The sequence below is a fragment of the Cavia porcellus genome, unplaced genomic scaffold (genome assembly GCF_034190915.1).
Source record: "Cavia porcellus strain 051 isolate PalLab524CR breed Dunkin Hartley unplaced genomic scaffold, mCavPor4.1 scaffold_2, whole genome shotgun sequence".
Taxonomy (NCBI): domain Eukaryota; kingdom Metazoa; phylum Chordata; class Mammalia; order Rodentia; family Caviidae; genus Cavia; species Cavia porcellus.
In genome coordinates, this window is record NW_026947485.1 from 54,311,845 (window position 1) to 54,329,519 (window position 17,675).

The 17,675-nt window shown below is 35.1% G+C and overlaps 1 protein-coding gene across 2 annotated transcripts in view; it reads left to right on the forward strand.

Moving 5' to 3' along the window:
* The first annotated feature begins 564 nt into the window (after positions 1–564).
* The window catches only part of Bmt2 (base methyltransferase of 25S rRNA 2 homolog), a 75,013-nt gene continuing 57,902 nt past the window's right edge, over positions 565–17,675 (forward strand). Inside the window, exons 1-3 of one of the 2 annotated variants that reach the window (XM_063242062.1) lie at positions 565–862; positions 10,506–10,577; positions 16,702–16,843. In XM_063242062.1, coding sequence (XP_063098132.1) covers positions 703–862; positions 10,506–10,577; positions 16,702–16,843 — 374 coding nt within the window. In that variant the 5' untranslated portion in view covers positions 565–702. The remainder of the gene's footprint in view (positions 863–10,505; positions 10,578–16,701; positions 16,844–17,675) is intronic. The other variant, XM_023567312.2, reaches the window with a different exon arrangement.

Genomic DNA, 17,675 nt, shown 5'->3' on the forward strand with positions numbered 1-17,675 from the left:
GAAGTAAAACAGCACTAGCAGCCTGACTTCTTTTCTTCATGAGCCAATGAAAGTATATGAGTTTGGTCTTTCTTTTTGTAAAATTCCTGTGCTGCAAAACACTTTAAAGGAAATCCAGTTACAAGAAACCTACGCAGGCATGACGAAATACAGAAGGGGTATCACGTAGAGGTCGCTGGCCTCGTGACACTGTATTACCAAACCGTGGAAAGACGAAGACGTGAGAAAACTTGACGGTACAAAGAAGCCAAAACTCAACAAACTCATAGGCGCAAGCTCATTGCTCACAGCGCCGGCTCCATAGGCCGCACCAGGGCGCCTGCGCACAGAATCTAGGCAAGATGCGCAGCCGATGGAGCTCTCAGCCCCGGCTCCCCCCGCCCCCGCTGCCCTGCGGCTGCGGGCCCCGCCCCCTCCAGCTGCTAGCCTTCCCAAACAACCCGGTGCCCCGCCACCGCTCTCCGTTCATTGGCTCTTATCCTTTTCCGTTTCCGCCCAGCCCTCCACATTCCACCAATCGGACCCTATGTTCGGGTAAGGGTCCAACCCCGAGACTGTGGCTTCGGCTCCTCTGCCTCCTGCGGCTGCTGCCTCCGCTGCTGCCTCCTCCTTCCCCACCTCCTCCGTCAGGGGAGCGTCTGCGGGGGCCTGAGGGGCGGCGGCGGCGGCGGCAGCGGCGGCAGCGGCGGCAGCGGCTGCGAAATGGAGCCGGGGGCCGGCGGCCGGAATGCTGCTCGCGAACAGGGGGCTGGGCCCCCGAGCCCTCTGCAGCCCCGGGAACAGGAGCGGAAGCTGGAGCAGGAGAAGCTCTCCGGAGTGGTAAAGAGCGTCCACCGGCGGCTCCGCAAGAAGTACCGAGAAGGTAAACAGCGAGCTGGGCGGGGGGAGGGGCGTCGCGTCCCCCGTCCCTGTCACCCTCCCCCCGTCTCCATTGAAATCTGAGGGAGCTGCACGTCAGGCGCTGCGGGAGCCTGGGCCGCCGTCGCTCGCGCTCCTCCGCCCCCTTTGCCGCGAGGGCCTGCGGCGGAGTTCGGGCCTGAGGAGGAACGGAGTCTTCCCTCTCCGAGCCCCGGTCCCCTGTACGGGTGCTGAGAGTGTTGTCACCGCTCACACACCCTCTCTCCGAGAAGGTAGGGGTCGCTCACTGCTGGAAACGCGAAGGTGAAAGGCAAAGAGGTAAAATCCAGTGGTGAAGGAGCGAGAGGAGCTGAGTTTCCCCTCGCTCCCTGGCGCAGGACCAGCCTGTTGTTGCGTTCGCTTGCCGTCAGATCCTCTTTCTAATAACCTCATCGTAACAGCCGTTCCCGTCGGCTTCCAGGGCTGCGAAGTCAGCAGGCCCTTTAGCTGACTGCACTTCACTGTTAAAGGGAATTGGGCTGCAGTCAGGCCCCCACACCCATTCTTCCAATCCTTGATCTTTGCGTTTAGGTAGCGAGCTGAGGCAGGTCTTTAAAATGCTGCTTGGTTTTGTAGTCTGCTAAAGACAGATGCTGAGCAAGTCGACCTTCATGGAAGCCTCCTCCATGGAAGATTTTAAGAAAGAGAAGAGAGAGAAGGCTTAGCAGCATTGCCTTATCCTGAGTGTTTGTAGTTGGAATCTTCAGTTATCCTTCGTGCTTTTAAATACAGGTTTTTTGAGAGCTGTTTTATAAGATTTTGACAGTGAAAATTCTCAGTATATTCATGTTCAGGAGAAAGTTTCCTTAAGTATCCGAATGGGGTAATTTTCAGCTGGCGCTCGGTTTAACTTAATTGCAAACTAAAAAATCAATACCCCTCTGTTTTTAGTGAATTTAAGTTAGAAATAAAATTACAACAGCGAAAGAACAAAAACATCTGAGATCATGTTACTCTTCACTTACATACACTTTTCAGGTACTCCAGAAAGTTAAAACTAAGTGTCTTTGTTCCTTTGAGTGTAGTTGATAGGTTTTCTTTCCTTGGCAACTCAAGCCTAGCTTTTATACAGTCTACTTAATCAGCTCTAAGGATGCCTTATAGTTATCAGTTAATAGGTGCCAGCAGAGACCTATCAAGCATAGATAAGATGTTGAAATTTGGCTTCAAGAATGCTTTAAATCCCAGCCACAATTTATTCAATAAAATGAGTAGTTACCATAGCAGCAATTGCATCATTCTTGATATTCGGAGAATGCACTTACATAATGGCATTCACTGTAGAATTTTGTGTTATTTTATAGAAAAAAAGCAACTAAATAGACACTTTGGTGCAGTTAATCATGCTATTTTGTATAAGTGTAAGTGCATATTTTTAAAGAAAACTAGCATATAATTCAGTATCCATTTTTGATTTTTATAATTTATTATTCATAATTCATTTATTCATAAGTGAATAGGTTCCACTTAAATTAACACGGTACTAATGTGCCATCATCTCAAGTGCTGTTTGTGCGTGTTTAGTTCCTACATGTTGAAACATGTCTTTCAGTCCAAATATTAGCCACAGGAACAGTTGCTTATAATGAGAATTGGTAATTGGAAGTTACCAGAGCTAGAATAGATACATGCATTTTAGAAATAAGTAATCTATTGCGCTATTGGGCAGGTAAAGTCCTGGCAACAATAAACATTTGAATCAAATTGTTCTTTAGGCATTTTAGTGCCCTGAATTCCATCAGTGCTCTAGATTTCTCTAGGCTTTACTCCAGGGATACACAAAGCCCCATCAGTGGGCTAGTACAATAAATAATCATAATGAGCACACTATTTTTTGACATTGGGAAAATTTTAATTATAAAAAACCTGCATGAAAAAGCCTGATTGTGAGTGTAGTCCCAGAGAAATAATTTTTAGTGTTCTACTTTGTGCATTTGGTATTGAAATACTGATGATCCCCAATCTGTAACCATATTTTACAAGTTCACTTGCAAATCATAGGATAATACAAATGGTGCTTAAGTAATAAGTTAATCTGCAAAAGCCTGTTTAATCAGTAACATACCTGAACTGTTGTACCAATGGAAAATGTAATATTTTATAACAGTCTTCTTACCAGAAAATACAGTGAAAATTGCACCTTAGAATTTTGGGATATAAGACTAAAAAATATCTTTAGCATCTATTATCAGCTCTCGAAACGTGGCTGATCAATGTAGTCATTTGTGTGTCTCAGAAAATTCCTGCACATTGTCTATAGTTTCAGAATCTCTGTCATTAGGTCCTCTAAATTTATCGGCCAATTTTGGGCTAGTGATGTAAACTAACTCCTTTTTACAGATGAGTAAACTGAGTCTTGAATATATTAAAATAACTTGCTTGAAGGTCAGGTAGTTCATCATTAGCACTATACATATTTTATGGGGATGATAGATTTTCCTTCCCATTTTCAAGCTTAATGTTGATGATTTTGAATGTTAGAATGCAAGGGGAAATAGTTCTAGAATCTAGATTAGAGACAAGTATATAAATTGATGGGCATGGTTGATCCACAGGATGGACATGATTAGCTTAGTTGTGGCTATGTGAGGTACAAATTTTTCAGGCTGGGATAGTAGGGAGGAAATCGAGGCAGAAGGAAGATGGCAAAGCAGTCACTGAATAGTGAATTTGAGTGAGGACTGTGGGGTTGAAGAATAAGATTCTCCCTCCCCTTATCCCTGGTTTTAGAATTGAAAATGAAGCAGAAGGAAGAGTGAAAATGAGATTTTTTTTTTCTTGTGACAGGAAAGATTTCACTGTTTCAATCTGTGTTGATGGTGAGGAGCAGTGAATAGGGTTATAAACTAGTGTGTAGGTTTAATGTGGTTCTTTATCGTTCTGTCCTTACGATATTATGCTGCTTGTTCTGTGTCACAGAGTAAAGATCTTATACCAATTTATGCCAGTTTGTATAAAGCTAAAGCAAAAACTGGAGGTATAGGCCAGTGTTTAAGGCAATACTGCATTATCTCAAGTACTTACTAAAAGAAAATGCTAGAGAAATGCCCAACGATGGTGATGAGAAAAGGAATGTTCTGGAGTCAGCCATTTGAAGACCTTCTTTTAGGAATGATTTTGCACTTACATGTATTCTGTCTTTGCTAAGCATAATTTTAAAATTTTATGTCCTCATAAGCCAAACTTATTTTAAATATATCCTAAGAATTATAGACAGCTTATTAAGAAGAAACAACTGGTTTTATTTTCCAAACAGAGATTTCATTGTTTGTGCCTGATAAGTACATGTCTAATTGAGAACTGAACTAGAGGCATTTGTATTTTGAGTTGTCTTTATATGATTTTTTTATAATCTGATGCATAAAAACTTTTTTTGTCAGATATAAAAGAGGTTATGTAAAAATTCCAAAAAAAAAAAAAATAAGAGGGTGCAGTTCTCAGTAATAAAAGTATACTCTCCATTTAATTTTGATTTTTTACTTGTATCCTGCATATTTCTTTACTTCAGAACATTTCACCAATTTATTTAGTCTCTAAATTTCCTTATTATACATAACAAAACAGAATAGAAGTTTACCCTGTAAACCCAGGAAGGTTGTAAATCAGTCAAAGAAATAAAAATACACGTACTCAACCTGTTAACAGTAATGTTTTCAAAGTTAAAGAATTATAGGTAATTTTTTGACACCATTAGTAATAATGATAGTACTATAAAATAATGATTAAAGTTTATTGATAGGGAAACAGAAAACATAGGATAGGGTGTTTCTGAAGATTAGGTCCAGGAAAAAAAAAATTTCACAAAGTTTACCAGATGTGAGCGATATTTTAGTGTCAGAGACTAAATGGCCTAGTTTCAATAATTAATACTTACTGATTACTCAAATTTGTCTTCATAGTTTAAGACAAAAGGTGAACTAATTGTTTAGGATAAGCTGAAAGTATATATTTGTTTAAGATAAGCTAAAAGTATCTAATTCTGAATCATTATTCTGTAAGAAACATAAAGTAATTGAAGGGGAAAAAACCTGTGAACTAGAAATAATTTTGAACTGAAGCCTATATGTCTAAAATGAGTAAATGGATGTAATGTGGGTGTTTTTTCTGAAATGAAATTTTGAAACTTAAAAATTAGGATAACAGACTGGTTTTATTTGAACAGCCTGAGTTTTCTTCCCATTGTGTCCATTCAGTATAGCTGCTTTGTATATATACTGTGACTCTGTGAAACTTCATACAGGTTCTCTTTGTTTCACTATTTTTCAAGTGAGATTTTGCTATTTTATTTTTTTGCTTTTCCAAGTCACACGCATTCTGATACAGAATCAGACAACATTTATGATAGAATATTTGCCTGCTCGGTAAAATAAATAAGGTAAAGACACCACAGAAATTCTAGCTAACTTTGTCCTGGGGAAATTTTAACTGCCATTCCAGCAGTGGGGAAAAAAGCTGAGTAATCAGGAACACTAAAAGATAAAGGAATGTTGATGCAGTCAGTTCAATGAAGGGCACGTGGTAGATGTGCGACGTACTTTAGCTGTTTGCTTTTGTTATCATGAAGCGTCTTAAAGTATGTTTTAGAAGTCTTTTTATGTTTCAGAAGATAATACTAAAAACCAAAACAAATCCTTTGTTTTAGCCAAGATTGCATGTCATTATCATTTTTAGAACATTTAGAACACCAGCATCTGTATCTAAAAAGCTTCATAGAGTATGCGCTGGACAGTTAGGCAACACTGAGCTCAAGTACTATAAATTGTAGTAGAAGGGATCTTTATATGGTAAAGGAGCTGATTAGGAAGCTTTTATATGAAAGTGATCTAGAGTTGATAATTGTAAATAGCAGTAGTATTCATGAAAGTAGAGAAAGACAAGTAAACAGTTTTGATGAAAGTAAAAAGAAAGAGACAACGGTAGGGCCAAGATTTGTTGACTGGAAAATGTAAATAGTAGCCCTTAGAATCCAGTTTGGAAATACCTTGTTTGAATAGGGATGGGGTTGGACAGAACGAGGAGGCAGTAAGTTGGCTTGTTAGAGGGACAGAGGCAATGGTTTAGTTTGGAATGTTTCGTTTGGAAGCCCTCTGTGTGGAGATTGTTTTGAGATTAGATGAACTGTTCAGCATAATGATACATGTAATGACAGATCCTTGTAAGATACTAGTAATTAGCGGTTGAAAGGCGAAAGTGGAGTCTTCACAGAACACAAGGCATACTACCAAGGAACTGAATTGCTTCTGTATTTGGTGTTAACAGTAGAATTACTCCAAGTGCTATTTACACTTCATTTAGGATAAAGATGCTCAAAGTGACATCCTAAAGTCTTCAAGAAAAGGCAAAAGTATGTTTATTACAACATTGTAAGAAAATAGTGGTTTGCTTTTATTTTTAAAGATTCCCAGTCTGTTGGCTTAAATGTAGTATTATTTTGTATGTTGTATTTCTATAGTGCTCTAAATATATCTTACTTTGTATTTCAGAATCAAATATATCTTACTTTTAATTTCAGAATCTAGTGGAAAAATTTTTAAATGTTGCTTCCTAGGCTCCCAAAAAACAATCTAATGAATTCATGATAAGAGCCTAAGAATCTACATATTTAATAATCTTAATGTGATTCTAATGCAGGTGACTGTTGAACCACTTCGTGATAGACCTGTAACTAAGGTTTTCATTAGAAAAACAAGACATGTTGATGCTAAAGAATGTGTCCTGAGAGCTGTAATTGTATTTTGTATTCATTCCTTACTCATTGGGACTGGGGATTTGGCTCACTGATGCAAGTGCCTGCCTGGCAAGCACAAGGTGAGTTCCATCCCTGGTTCCCACCCCCCCACCCCCAAAAATTCATTGCTCATGTGCCCATGAAATACTTAATTTCTGTAATAAAAGTACTGTATATATGGAAATAAAGCATCAGTTGGGATAACTAATTAATTTTTCAAAACAGCATTCGTGCTGCACTATTGTTGTTTATTTATTCATTTATTTATTTATATTAGGCCATGTTTATAGCCTAACGATCACATTTCTCATGGGTTGTTGACACACGTACATAACACATCATGATTCTTTTTTTTCATCTCTTTCAGCTTCCATACCTCCCCTCTTCCTCCATCTCTTGATCCCCTTTCCCATTTGAGAAAGATATGTTTTCCTACTGCCTTTCTCTTTTAATTTGTTGTTTATTTCTATTTTGGGTGTCTCCTATGAGAAAAACCATGTGATATTTAAGTTTGTGTGTCTGGTTCACTTAACATTTTGGTCTTGAGATGCATCCGTTTTCCTATAAAATGACTTTTAAGTTTATTCTTTATGAGTAGTAGTACTGCATAATGCACCATATTCTTATAGTTAACTATCTTTAAGTGTTTCTATTGGTATTTATGATACATATTTTCATATTTCCATTTGGTACCATTTCTATAGTGGAAATGGTATATCTACATTTATCTAAATGATTAAGGCAAATTCATTATATTAATCCTGTCCTTCTCTCCCTGCATTGTGTTTGTCAACTTAGAAAAATTTGTGTGTGAATAAATCTTTTCTGTTATAGATCTAAAGATTGTTTACCATGTCTAGCTGAAATAAATTCAAATAGGCCCATTCAGCTTTGAATTAATCTCTTTTCCATCATTGAGACAAAGTACTTGATACCTGCAATTGAAAGAGTAAAGGTTTACTTGGGCTCATGGTGTCAACGGGTTCAGTCAGTAGTTGTCTGGCTATAAGGCTGACTCTAAGACAGAAACAGCGTAGTGGAGGACAGCTTCTCAGCTCATTGCAGCCAAGAAGCAGAGACAGAGCGGACAAACCTAGAAAATACACACTGCCGGGATTAATCCACCGATGCATTCATGATCCACTCACCTTACCAACCTTCTACCTGTGAACGCATGAGAGTGTTTAGGGAACATTTTAGATCTAAAGTATAACAAGCTGTATTTTTATAGTGTTTGCAAGAGCAATTTCATATATTGTTCAAATTTTAATGATCGACTGGATTAAAACTTGCCTTTTTTATTAACAGTTTGTACATTTAAAGCATTTATTTTTATTATCTCTTGGTAATTATCAAAAGCAATAGATCCTAACCTTTATCAAGTAGTATAATAATAGAGGTGTTACTTGTTGCTATCCTGTCTTTCAAGCTAGCATAAGGAATTGAATGGCTCCTGGGCAGCATTCCTTATCTCTATCCCAGATTCACATGAATTTTCTAAAAATGTTCATCTTATTGTAAAATGAGAAGAAGCATTAAAAAGAAAGAGAAACTAGGATGGGAAAATGGAGAAAAGAAGGAAGGGAAAAGCAAAATATATATATTATATAATTATAATTAAGATAGTTATACTACTAATTTCTCTTAGTTCATTGAAAAAGAAAGGTTTGTGCTAATATTGTTTGGATAATTAAATGCCAATATCTTGTATTCTGAGTAACTAAAAGATAACAGTACACAACATATTAACTATTGTTTCCTTTTTATTATCTTGTTTTAAAACTGATTTTCTTTGTCTTTAAAAATCCAAAAAAGTATTCATCTTTAAATTAGATGTAGTGATATCCTGGAAGTTAATCACATAATTTTTTTAATGATTTAAATTTCAAATTAATAAGAGAGGAACTGGAATTGTAATCTACGTCTGTCCAGCTCCCAAATTCCCATTTTTTTGCTCTCTATACTTATGTTGTAGAAATTGTCTGAAGTACTTTTCTTTCTGCAACACTCTACTTATGAGAATTTCCAGACATTCAGAGAAGTTCAAAGAATGCAACACACATTCATGTATCTAAGTTAATATTCATCTGTACTTGCTTCATCATTCATGTGTCTCTCTATCCTTCTGTATACCCACAGACTTAATCTAATTTTTAAAAATTTGGTAGTCCACAGAAACATGAGAACAGACAGGGTTATGGGTATAATGTGTATGTCTGTGTTTATTGACATTAAAATATGGTAATAATTTTGTGTTTTGTAGCTTTGTTTATATCCTAAATTCACAGATAAAACAAGGTTGTTTAGAGTAAATGGCCAGTATGGCCTATAATAACCTTTAAAGGAACATCTGAGTATCCATAATTAGAGTTTCCAAAGGCTGCTCTGTAAGCCCTTTTGTTTGAAAATTCAGTATTGCTCTAAGTTATATGTGTAGCATACACACATTCTATATAATTAATTTTAACAAACGACTAATCGATGTTGATGACATTGGTCCTTTTGACTCTATCTCCTCTGTAAGATGCTTTCAAGACTTTTATATTTAGAGTTTTTTAATCATAGAAATGTTTATAATAAAAGGTTGATCCAAACATAGAAGATAAACCATAAGCCAAATTGTGTTATAGGTATTAAGTGTAACCCATCCATTTTTTGTTTTTTTAATTATAATTGGCTTGAGTTTGTCCCAAGCCTCACCACTCTGTGTATTATTTCACTAGGCATTTGCATTTACATCCTTATCATATATTACTAGTTTTGAGTCATGGATATGTAGTGAATTAATTCATCAAGGGCTTGGGGGCCTGGCATTAGACTAAATGATCTATTCCTGTTCCAAATCAGTTAAATAAATGACTGTGGAGTTAGAAATGGCAGCCAGAGCTGAGACTCACTACCAGAAATCTTAACAGTGCAGTTACAGAAATTAAATAACTCCATTTGACTGACCAACTATTTATGGTTAGTAGAGTCATTGTTTTTGGTTCTAGTGCCAACCTTTGTTCATGTTTGAAACTTTATAAATTAAAAACTCATGAAGAGAGGCAAGGTGGTTTAGTGGTTAGCAGCATAACTTTGAACACTTCAAGTTTTAGTGTCTTGAAATGTAAGCTCAGTTTGTTTCCACCAGTTATGAATTTCTTTACTTAACCCATGTTATGATTTAGATCTAACATGGTTCCTGAAAAGTCTACCTTCTAAAGTAGGGCCTGTTAGACTTGAAAGTATGTCTTCTCTTTCCTCTCTTGCTTCTGGTAACTATTCCATAGCCATTCTGCCAGGCCATTTTTGCCTTAGACTAGAGATAACCGTGGGCTTAACCTATAGGAATTATGACCCAAAATGAAACCTCACTTCCTTTAAGTTGTAGATGTTGGGTAATTTGTCCCACGGATGGGAAAGTGGCTAATATACCTCATGTTTGAGAAAATTACCTTTAAAGTTTCTTTGAACTTGAGTTTGGTGATCTGATCATCTACAGATAAAGCGTCTGGGGCCCACTTATGACATATGCTCATGTCAAAAATCAATTATTGTGAGTTTCTAAAAGTTGAGGGCATATTTATGATACTCACATATTGGGGAGGGTTGTTCTTTAGAGAACTTGATGGTCCTGAAATTTATTGAAATAAAATTCTCATTTTGTAACATCTCATGGCATGTAATTTTTTGTATGCATGCAATTTTTGTTACATGTTCATGCATGTAATTTTTAAAATTTAAATTTATTGAGATATATTTCATATATAGTAGAGTATATCCATTTAAAGTGTAAAGTATGTAATTCTAAGAGTTTTGACAGATTTATGCACCTGTGAAATCGTTACCACAATCCAGATACAGACATTTCTTTCCATTTTCTCATGCTTCTTTGCAGTGTCTTTACTGTGTCCTGCCTCCCTCTGGTTGCTACAGATTCATCTCCATTTTCAGAATTTTGTACATAAAGGTATATAGTATATTTTCTTTGCATTGCATTATTTAAAAACTCAGTACTGCATTTTTAATCTTTCATGTCATGACTTATAAGGCTAACCTAATGCCAAGAATTAGGGCATATTTTTTGAGGGACTATTGGCAAACAATATTATCTGAGGTGTAAAACTTAGTATTTTGATAGGAATATGCCTTATGTAATGATTTCTATAGTGTAACTGATTAATATGTATCACCTAACATAGTTGCCTTATGTGAGTAGTCTTTAACAAATTGCAAGTGTACATATTGTATCTAGTAATATATGCTAGTTCTTTAGAGCATAATTAGTTTATAACTTAAAGTTCATAACCTTTGTCCATTATCTACCTATTTCTTCCTTGCTTGCTCAAACCCTGACAATCACTTCTTTGTATTTGTATAATATCTACTATTTTAAATTCCATATATAAGTGCTATGTCCTATTTGTATTTCCATGCCTGGTACGTATTTCTTAGCATAAGGACCTCCAAGTTCATTCCCATTATGGAATAATGTTGTATTGTCATCCATTCATCCACAATGGACACTTAGGTTGCTTCCATATTGTAAGGTGAGTAGTGCTGTAATGCTGTAGGTGTGCACAATTCTTTTTGGCATATTTACAGTACTTTATTTTCTTTGGATATTTACTCAGAAGAGTTGCTGGGTCATGTGATAGTTTAATTTTTAATTTTTTGAGGCATCTCTTATGTTGTTTTCCATAATGCCTGTGTCTGTACCACCCAGTACTATGTATACGCTTTCCTTTATTTTGTCTCCAGGACTTGTAATCTTTTTAATGGTAGCCCTCGTATTGTAGTTCTGATTTTTGTTTTCCTGAAAACTGGTGATGTTGGATACATTTTTATGTACTTTTATGTACATTTTATGTGTCTTTTTTTGGAAGATTGTCTATTCAAGTCATTTATTCAGTTTTAATTAGATTATTTGAATTTTTGCTGTTGTACGGTTTCAAGTGGGTATTAGCCCCTTATCAAATATATAATTGGTAAATACTATTCTTATGTTACATTGGTCACGGATGTAGATGTGCTAAATTTCTGAATTAGAACAGTTATTGAGAAAATACTGTTTTTAATGTACTTCTAAATATTAGACGGGCCCAGTGTGTAAAAATGTATGAACATCAGCATAATTTGTTTACTCTTTTCCCTTATAAGTAACTCCTTATGTAGTGTGATTGCCAACCGCTTTTCCTTATAGCTTTTCCAAAAAGATTTACATACATTATCAAAAAACTTAATAGTGTAGATGTGATCATACCTTTAGTTGCAAGTTTTTCTTTTGATGATAATACAAAGTGAAAGTTGTTTGTAAGTTTTAATCAACTTACCATGTAGTCTTCAGAAAAATGACTTTGATTTGTTTTTCTCTTTTGTCTTATTTTGAAAACAGTATTTGGAAATATGCAAATTTTATTGCTTTTGACTCACTATGATTTATTGACACCTATGTGTAGATGGGATTTTACTATAGAAATTATTTGGTTACCTTATTTTTTTGATGTTTATATATTTGGAATATGGTGCAAATGTAAATATTTTGTTGCCCATCGCAGGGCACTGTGATTAATTTCTATAATTCATACATTAAAAGTCAAAGGTAGCCTTTCAAAATTTATGCCTTTTTCTTCTCCTTTTCTTTCTTCCTTGTCCTCATCTTCTCACCCTTTTTTAGTCCTGGAGATAGAATCTAGGGCCTTTGCACTGGACTACATCTCCAATCCTTTTCTATTTTTTGTTCTGAGACAGGATCTCGATAAGTTGCTACATTTTCCAGCCTGTGCTTAAATTTACTGTCCTGCTTCAGCCTCTCAGAATGCCGAGATGCCAGGCCTGTGGTATTATATCCTGCATCAGTTTACACTTTCTAGTGAGAAAATCATGCCTGATTTTAGGAGACAATGTGCATGAATGAATGACATAGTACCATAAGGATGATAGGCATGCATGAGGGAATTATAAAATGATCAAAAGGGAGGCGGATAAACACTCTAGAAGTGAATTCAGTTTAAAAGGAAAGAGAATCTGCTGTTCCAGATGTCAGGAGAAGGCTTACTTTAAAATAAAGGTAGTATTAATTCTAAAGAGATAGTTTAGGGATCCTTTTGGTTTATTTGATTTTATAACTGTCATGGAATATATCTTGAGGAGACTGGGAAGGGCAAAAATTGGGTGGCTCCTTAATTTCTCTTACTGTGCTTGGTTTTATAAAGGTAGTTTTAGTCAAAGTATTTATAAATAATCACAATACTACTAAAATATAAATTTTTAAATGAATGTGATTTGTTCTTCCTTAGTTTTTACTCTCTTTTTATAGACAACTTCGTAGTCTTTATTGTAACTTATAATCTTTAAGGTCAATTTGGTCAATAATCACAGTATTATCTTGATGTAAAACCAAGATTCAGAATAATGTTGTTCATTGATTTCCGTCATGAATTTGGTTTAGCAAATTGGCATGACTGATATTTAAAATTGTGAACTAGCTTTTTGTTTTGTTTTAAAAATATGATTATGAAGGGAATACAATAAATAGGACTCATGTTAATGTGAATTTTGTTCTAGAATGTTATAGAACAAATTAGACTAAGCCAAATTTAATTTTTTTAATTTTTAAAAAAATTTTTTTTGGTACCGGGGATTGAACTCATAACCTTGTGCTTGCCAGGCAGCAGTTATACCACTGAGCTAAATCCCTGGCCCACTATAAGTGAATTTTAAAACTGTATTGAACAAGTGATTACTAATTCCTTCTTGTAATTTAATTTGATCATGTAATGTTTGTTAACTGTTAATGTCAAATTAGGCTGCAGGACATAAGGTATTTTAATTGAATTTGCTAAAAGTAATTTTTAGGGGCTGGGGATTTAGCTCAGCGGCATAAGCGCCTGCCTTGCAAGTGAGTAGTCGTGAGTTCGATTCCCGGTACTGATAAAAAGGAAAAAGATAAAAAAAAAAAAAAAAGTAATTTTTGAATTTTCTATAGTTGGGTAAATATGCTTAGTTGAGATAGTCATATTTTCTCTCTCTGACACATTCGTTTTTTGTAGGATGCATGTAAGAAATGGGTCATTAATCACAGTAATTTTTAGTTATTCATAAATGCTACAATATTAAAATAAATAATAAAGCTAATTGTTAATTCATTGCAAATTTGGACATTGAATTTGAATAAACACTTGTATTCACTAGATCTTTCAGACAGTTCTAGTTCCTGATTTGCCTTTTGATAATGAAAAGTATTGTCATTTTGACATTGGGTTGCAAGTTTCCTCTTCTGGCGTGGTCAAATTGTGTTAACAAAATGGTCTCAAATCTTTAAAATCAAGTTTTAACAATTTTTGGTGTATGCTGTTTGACCACCAAGTCAACAGAAGAAATTTGTGTATGTATTTTGGACATTGTTAAACTTAACTGTTTTTGGCTTTCACAAACCAAATTATATACTTTGAAAATACGCTAGTTAATGGTTAAACACATTATTTTTCAGTAGTATAAAAGCCTGTTTTTTCTCATTGTGTACTGTTTAGTGACTTCATTTATTGAATATAATACCTTGCTAAAGCTTTCAAAGTATTCCAGAAAGTGGCAGTATCTTGTAACTAAAAGGCAACTGTTTTTTGTTCAACTTTGTAACCACTAGATGTGTAATACTTGCAGTACTTAGTATTTGAGTTTTGATACATTTCTGCTGAATAAATACATTAATTAAAAATTCTAGTTTCAAGACCCAAGAGGGAATTTACTATAAACTCACAAATGCATGGGTTTCTACTCCTTCAAGAGAAATGTAAATGTTCTCAGATGCAGGACATAATGTGCCTCTCTCTTAGGAGAGGCCACACAGTTTCTTGAAGTGTGTATTTTTCAAATTCTGTTAATGCATCTCTTTATCCCAGTTCATTCTTGTTTTAGGGTGCCTTACACGTGGCATAGGAAACATATCAGGTTCTTGTTTGTTTTTATAGCAATATTACTACATTATATTTACATATATTTTTCTCCTTTTGATTTTTATACCTGCTTATTAACTTTATTCTCTGTAGTGTTTTACAGAGTTTTTTGGCATATCTGTTGATAGAGTGGAAAATATGTAGAAACACATAGCTTATTCTCTTTATATATACACATATACTATACTCTTAACAATAGTCACTTCTTTTTAGTGTCATCACTTTGAGAGTCTGCAGACTATACTGTTAGTGAAAACAGTAAAATTGAAGTTGTCAAAAGTTTAATTGAATAAACCTATGGACAAAATTTGAATTCTTCCTTAAAACATTAGTGGAACAGACAGTAGCCTTTTAAACTCCACAGAACAGTATTTAAACGGTTTTAAATACTGAGTGTGAAAAAACAAAGGTCATCTAAAAAGGTACAGGGCAGTAGGTTTATGTGTATTTACAATCGTCTTTACATGTCTTAGCCAGTAGACAATTACAGAGTAGATGGTGTTTCAAAGTATACAAATAACATGCTAAGGACTTCAAGAATTAGTAATAATCGCCAATAGTGCCCCATATAACATCCTTTTGTCCTCAGCTGGCATAGATAGACTGAGAACTCAGTTACCAACCCTGGCAAAATTTGGATTTAAATGTGTGTTGCTTTCGTTTCTGTTCTGCCTTTCTCCAGCAGTGCTGGAACCCAAGGAGCATGTCCCCTTATTCACTGCCTAGGTCTAAGGGCAGCGTAGAACAGAAAAGTTGGTTAACTTTCCTCAGTTAATTGAGGATAGACTGTTATATGCTCCACCTTCCCATCCTTTAGGTACACAATTTTAGAAGCATTGTGTGTGCTTCTCAGTTACAGCAGAACTTGCCTAATGCAGCCTCTACCATTAATTTTTCTTCTTTGCTTGTTTTTCTAGCCATTTCCTAACTCCTGTTGCAGTATAAACTGCCCATACTCTGATCTTTGTTTTAAATTATACCTTCTATAGAATTTAAACTATATTTTACAGAAAAGAAATTTGTGTTTACATACAGCTTTTCTAAAATATATTTGACCATAAAACTTTGGTTTGATTGACTAGTATTTGCAGTACGTGTAGTACATTTACATATTTGTTTATAATATGCATATTATGTAAGTCAGTAGAACTGAAGTTTAAAAAAGGACCTTCTAAAGTTGAAGACATTGATTTCAGCAATTGATAAAGAACCTTCAAAATCTGACTTATTGAACCATTTAGCATCAAGTCTGGTGAATAAAATCAGACTTAGTGTTGTGAATCCCCATTAATCAATACATCAGTTTAAAACCTACTTTCTATAGTTATGTTTAGAGACTTGGTATTTACATCTGAAAGGTGTTGTTAAAATGAAAGGACTTATATTTGAGTATTTGGAAAAAATTTTGTTTGCTTGATTTCAGTGACAGTCTGCTGTGTAACACGTTAAGAGCCCCGTAACTATACATATATTGTGATTAATGAAAATATTGACACATAAGGGTAATTGATAAGTACGTAGTGATCCAAGGAAATAACAGCTGAGAAGCAGACTCAGCTGTTTCAGCGTTGCTCCTCGAGGTCATACTGTGTAGTGGTATGAGGAAAATTAATGCTTGAATGCTCGGCTGTTGTCTTCTACCAGTGTTCTTTTGCTTTATGAACTTCTAACTCTTACTTACTTATTTAATTTACCTGGGTTTTTTTGTGATAGGGTCTTACTGCATACCCCAGGCTGCCTTGAACTCACTGTGTAGCCTGGGCTGGCCTCAAACTCACAGTGATGTTCTGGCCTCATCCTCAAGGGCTGGGATTACAGGTGTGCGCCACCACTCCTGGCTCTGATTCATATTTAGAATGGAAGTTACAAAATTACTGTTCTTGAGTCTAAGCTCATTTCATATATACACATAACTGTGTTTTATCAGTTATGTTCAGCTTTTCAAATCTATTGAAACTCGTGTAATTGATGATTAAGCCATAATTAAAATGCTGTCTGTTTTATTCAAAGGAACTTTTAAAATGGGTTTTTAAGACTTCATCATTTCACATCATAATTTCTTATCTTTAAACTATTTTAGAGTTTGCTGAAATTACAAATGTTATTTAGCTAGCTTAATCATTTTTACTCTGCTTGTAGTGGGAGATTTTGATAAGATCTGGAGAGAACACTGTGAAGATGAGGAAACACTTTGTGAATATGCCGTTGCAATGAAAAATTTGGCAGATAATCATTGGGCGAAAACTTGTGAGGGTGAAGGTCGCATTGAATGGTGCTGTAGGTGAGTATTTTTATGAAACTAACATTTCTGGTTTCTGATGTGTTCTCTAGATTTATACATCTAAGTAATACTGCATATAACTCATTGTACTTAAATGGTAAGCTAGAAATATTTTTCAACAGATGATGCTTTTTAAAAAGCCTCATTTTTTGCTGGGTGTGGTGGTACATGTCTATAATCCCAGCACTTGGGAGACTGAGGCAAGAGGATCATTGTGAGTTTGAGACCAGCTTGGGCTACAAAGTGAGCTCAAGGCAGAACTGCACAGTGAGCCCCTGTCTCAAAAGGACAAAATTTAAAAATAAATAAATAACCTCTTTTTCCTGCTTGCTTTACATTCCCTAGATTAATTCATTCTTTATCAAAATATTTTTATTTGACATAAATTTAATTTTGCTTATTTCTTGAAAATGTCTTTAATTCCATTATACATTTAAATAGTAACACGTGTGTACAATGTACATATATTCATAAGTGTGTGTGTGTATATATATATTTTTCATTTTTTCCTTTTTTAGTGCTAGAGACTGAACCTAGGGTCTCTCAAATTCTAGACAACCTCTCTACCATTAAACTATATATACTTCTACCCCTAAGCATTAATATAAGTAAAATATGAAAGATTTAATACTTGACTTCATCCATGAGTCTTTACACTTGGAATCAAGTTAAAATAAGTAGTTTAAAAAATTTTTAAAATGTTTTAAAATTTTGAATTTGTAATGTATTATTCAAGACATTTCAGCATTTATATTGATTTTGGATGTTTATTTTCTCCTAAATTCTATTGTTCATAACATCAAAATGAAATACTACTGATAGTAATTAATGT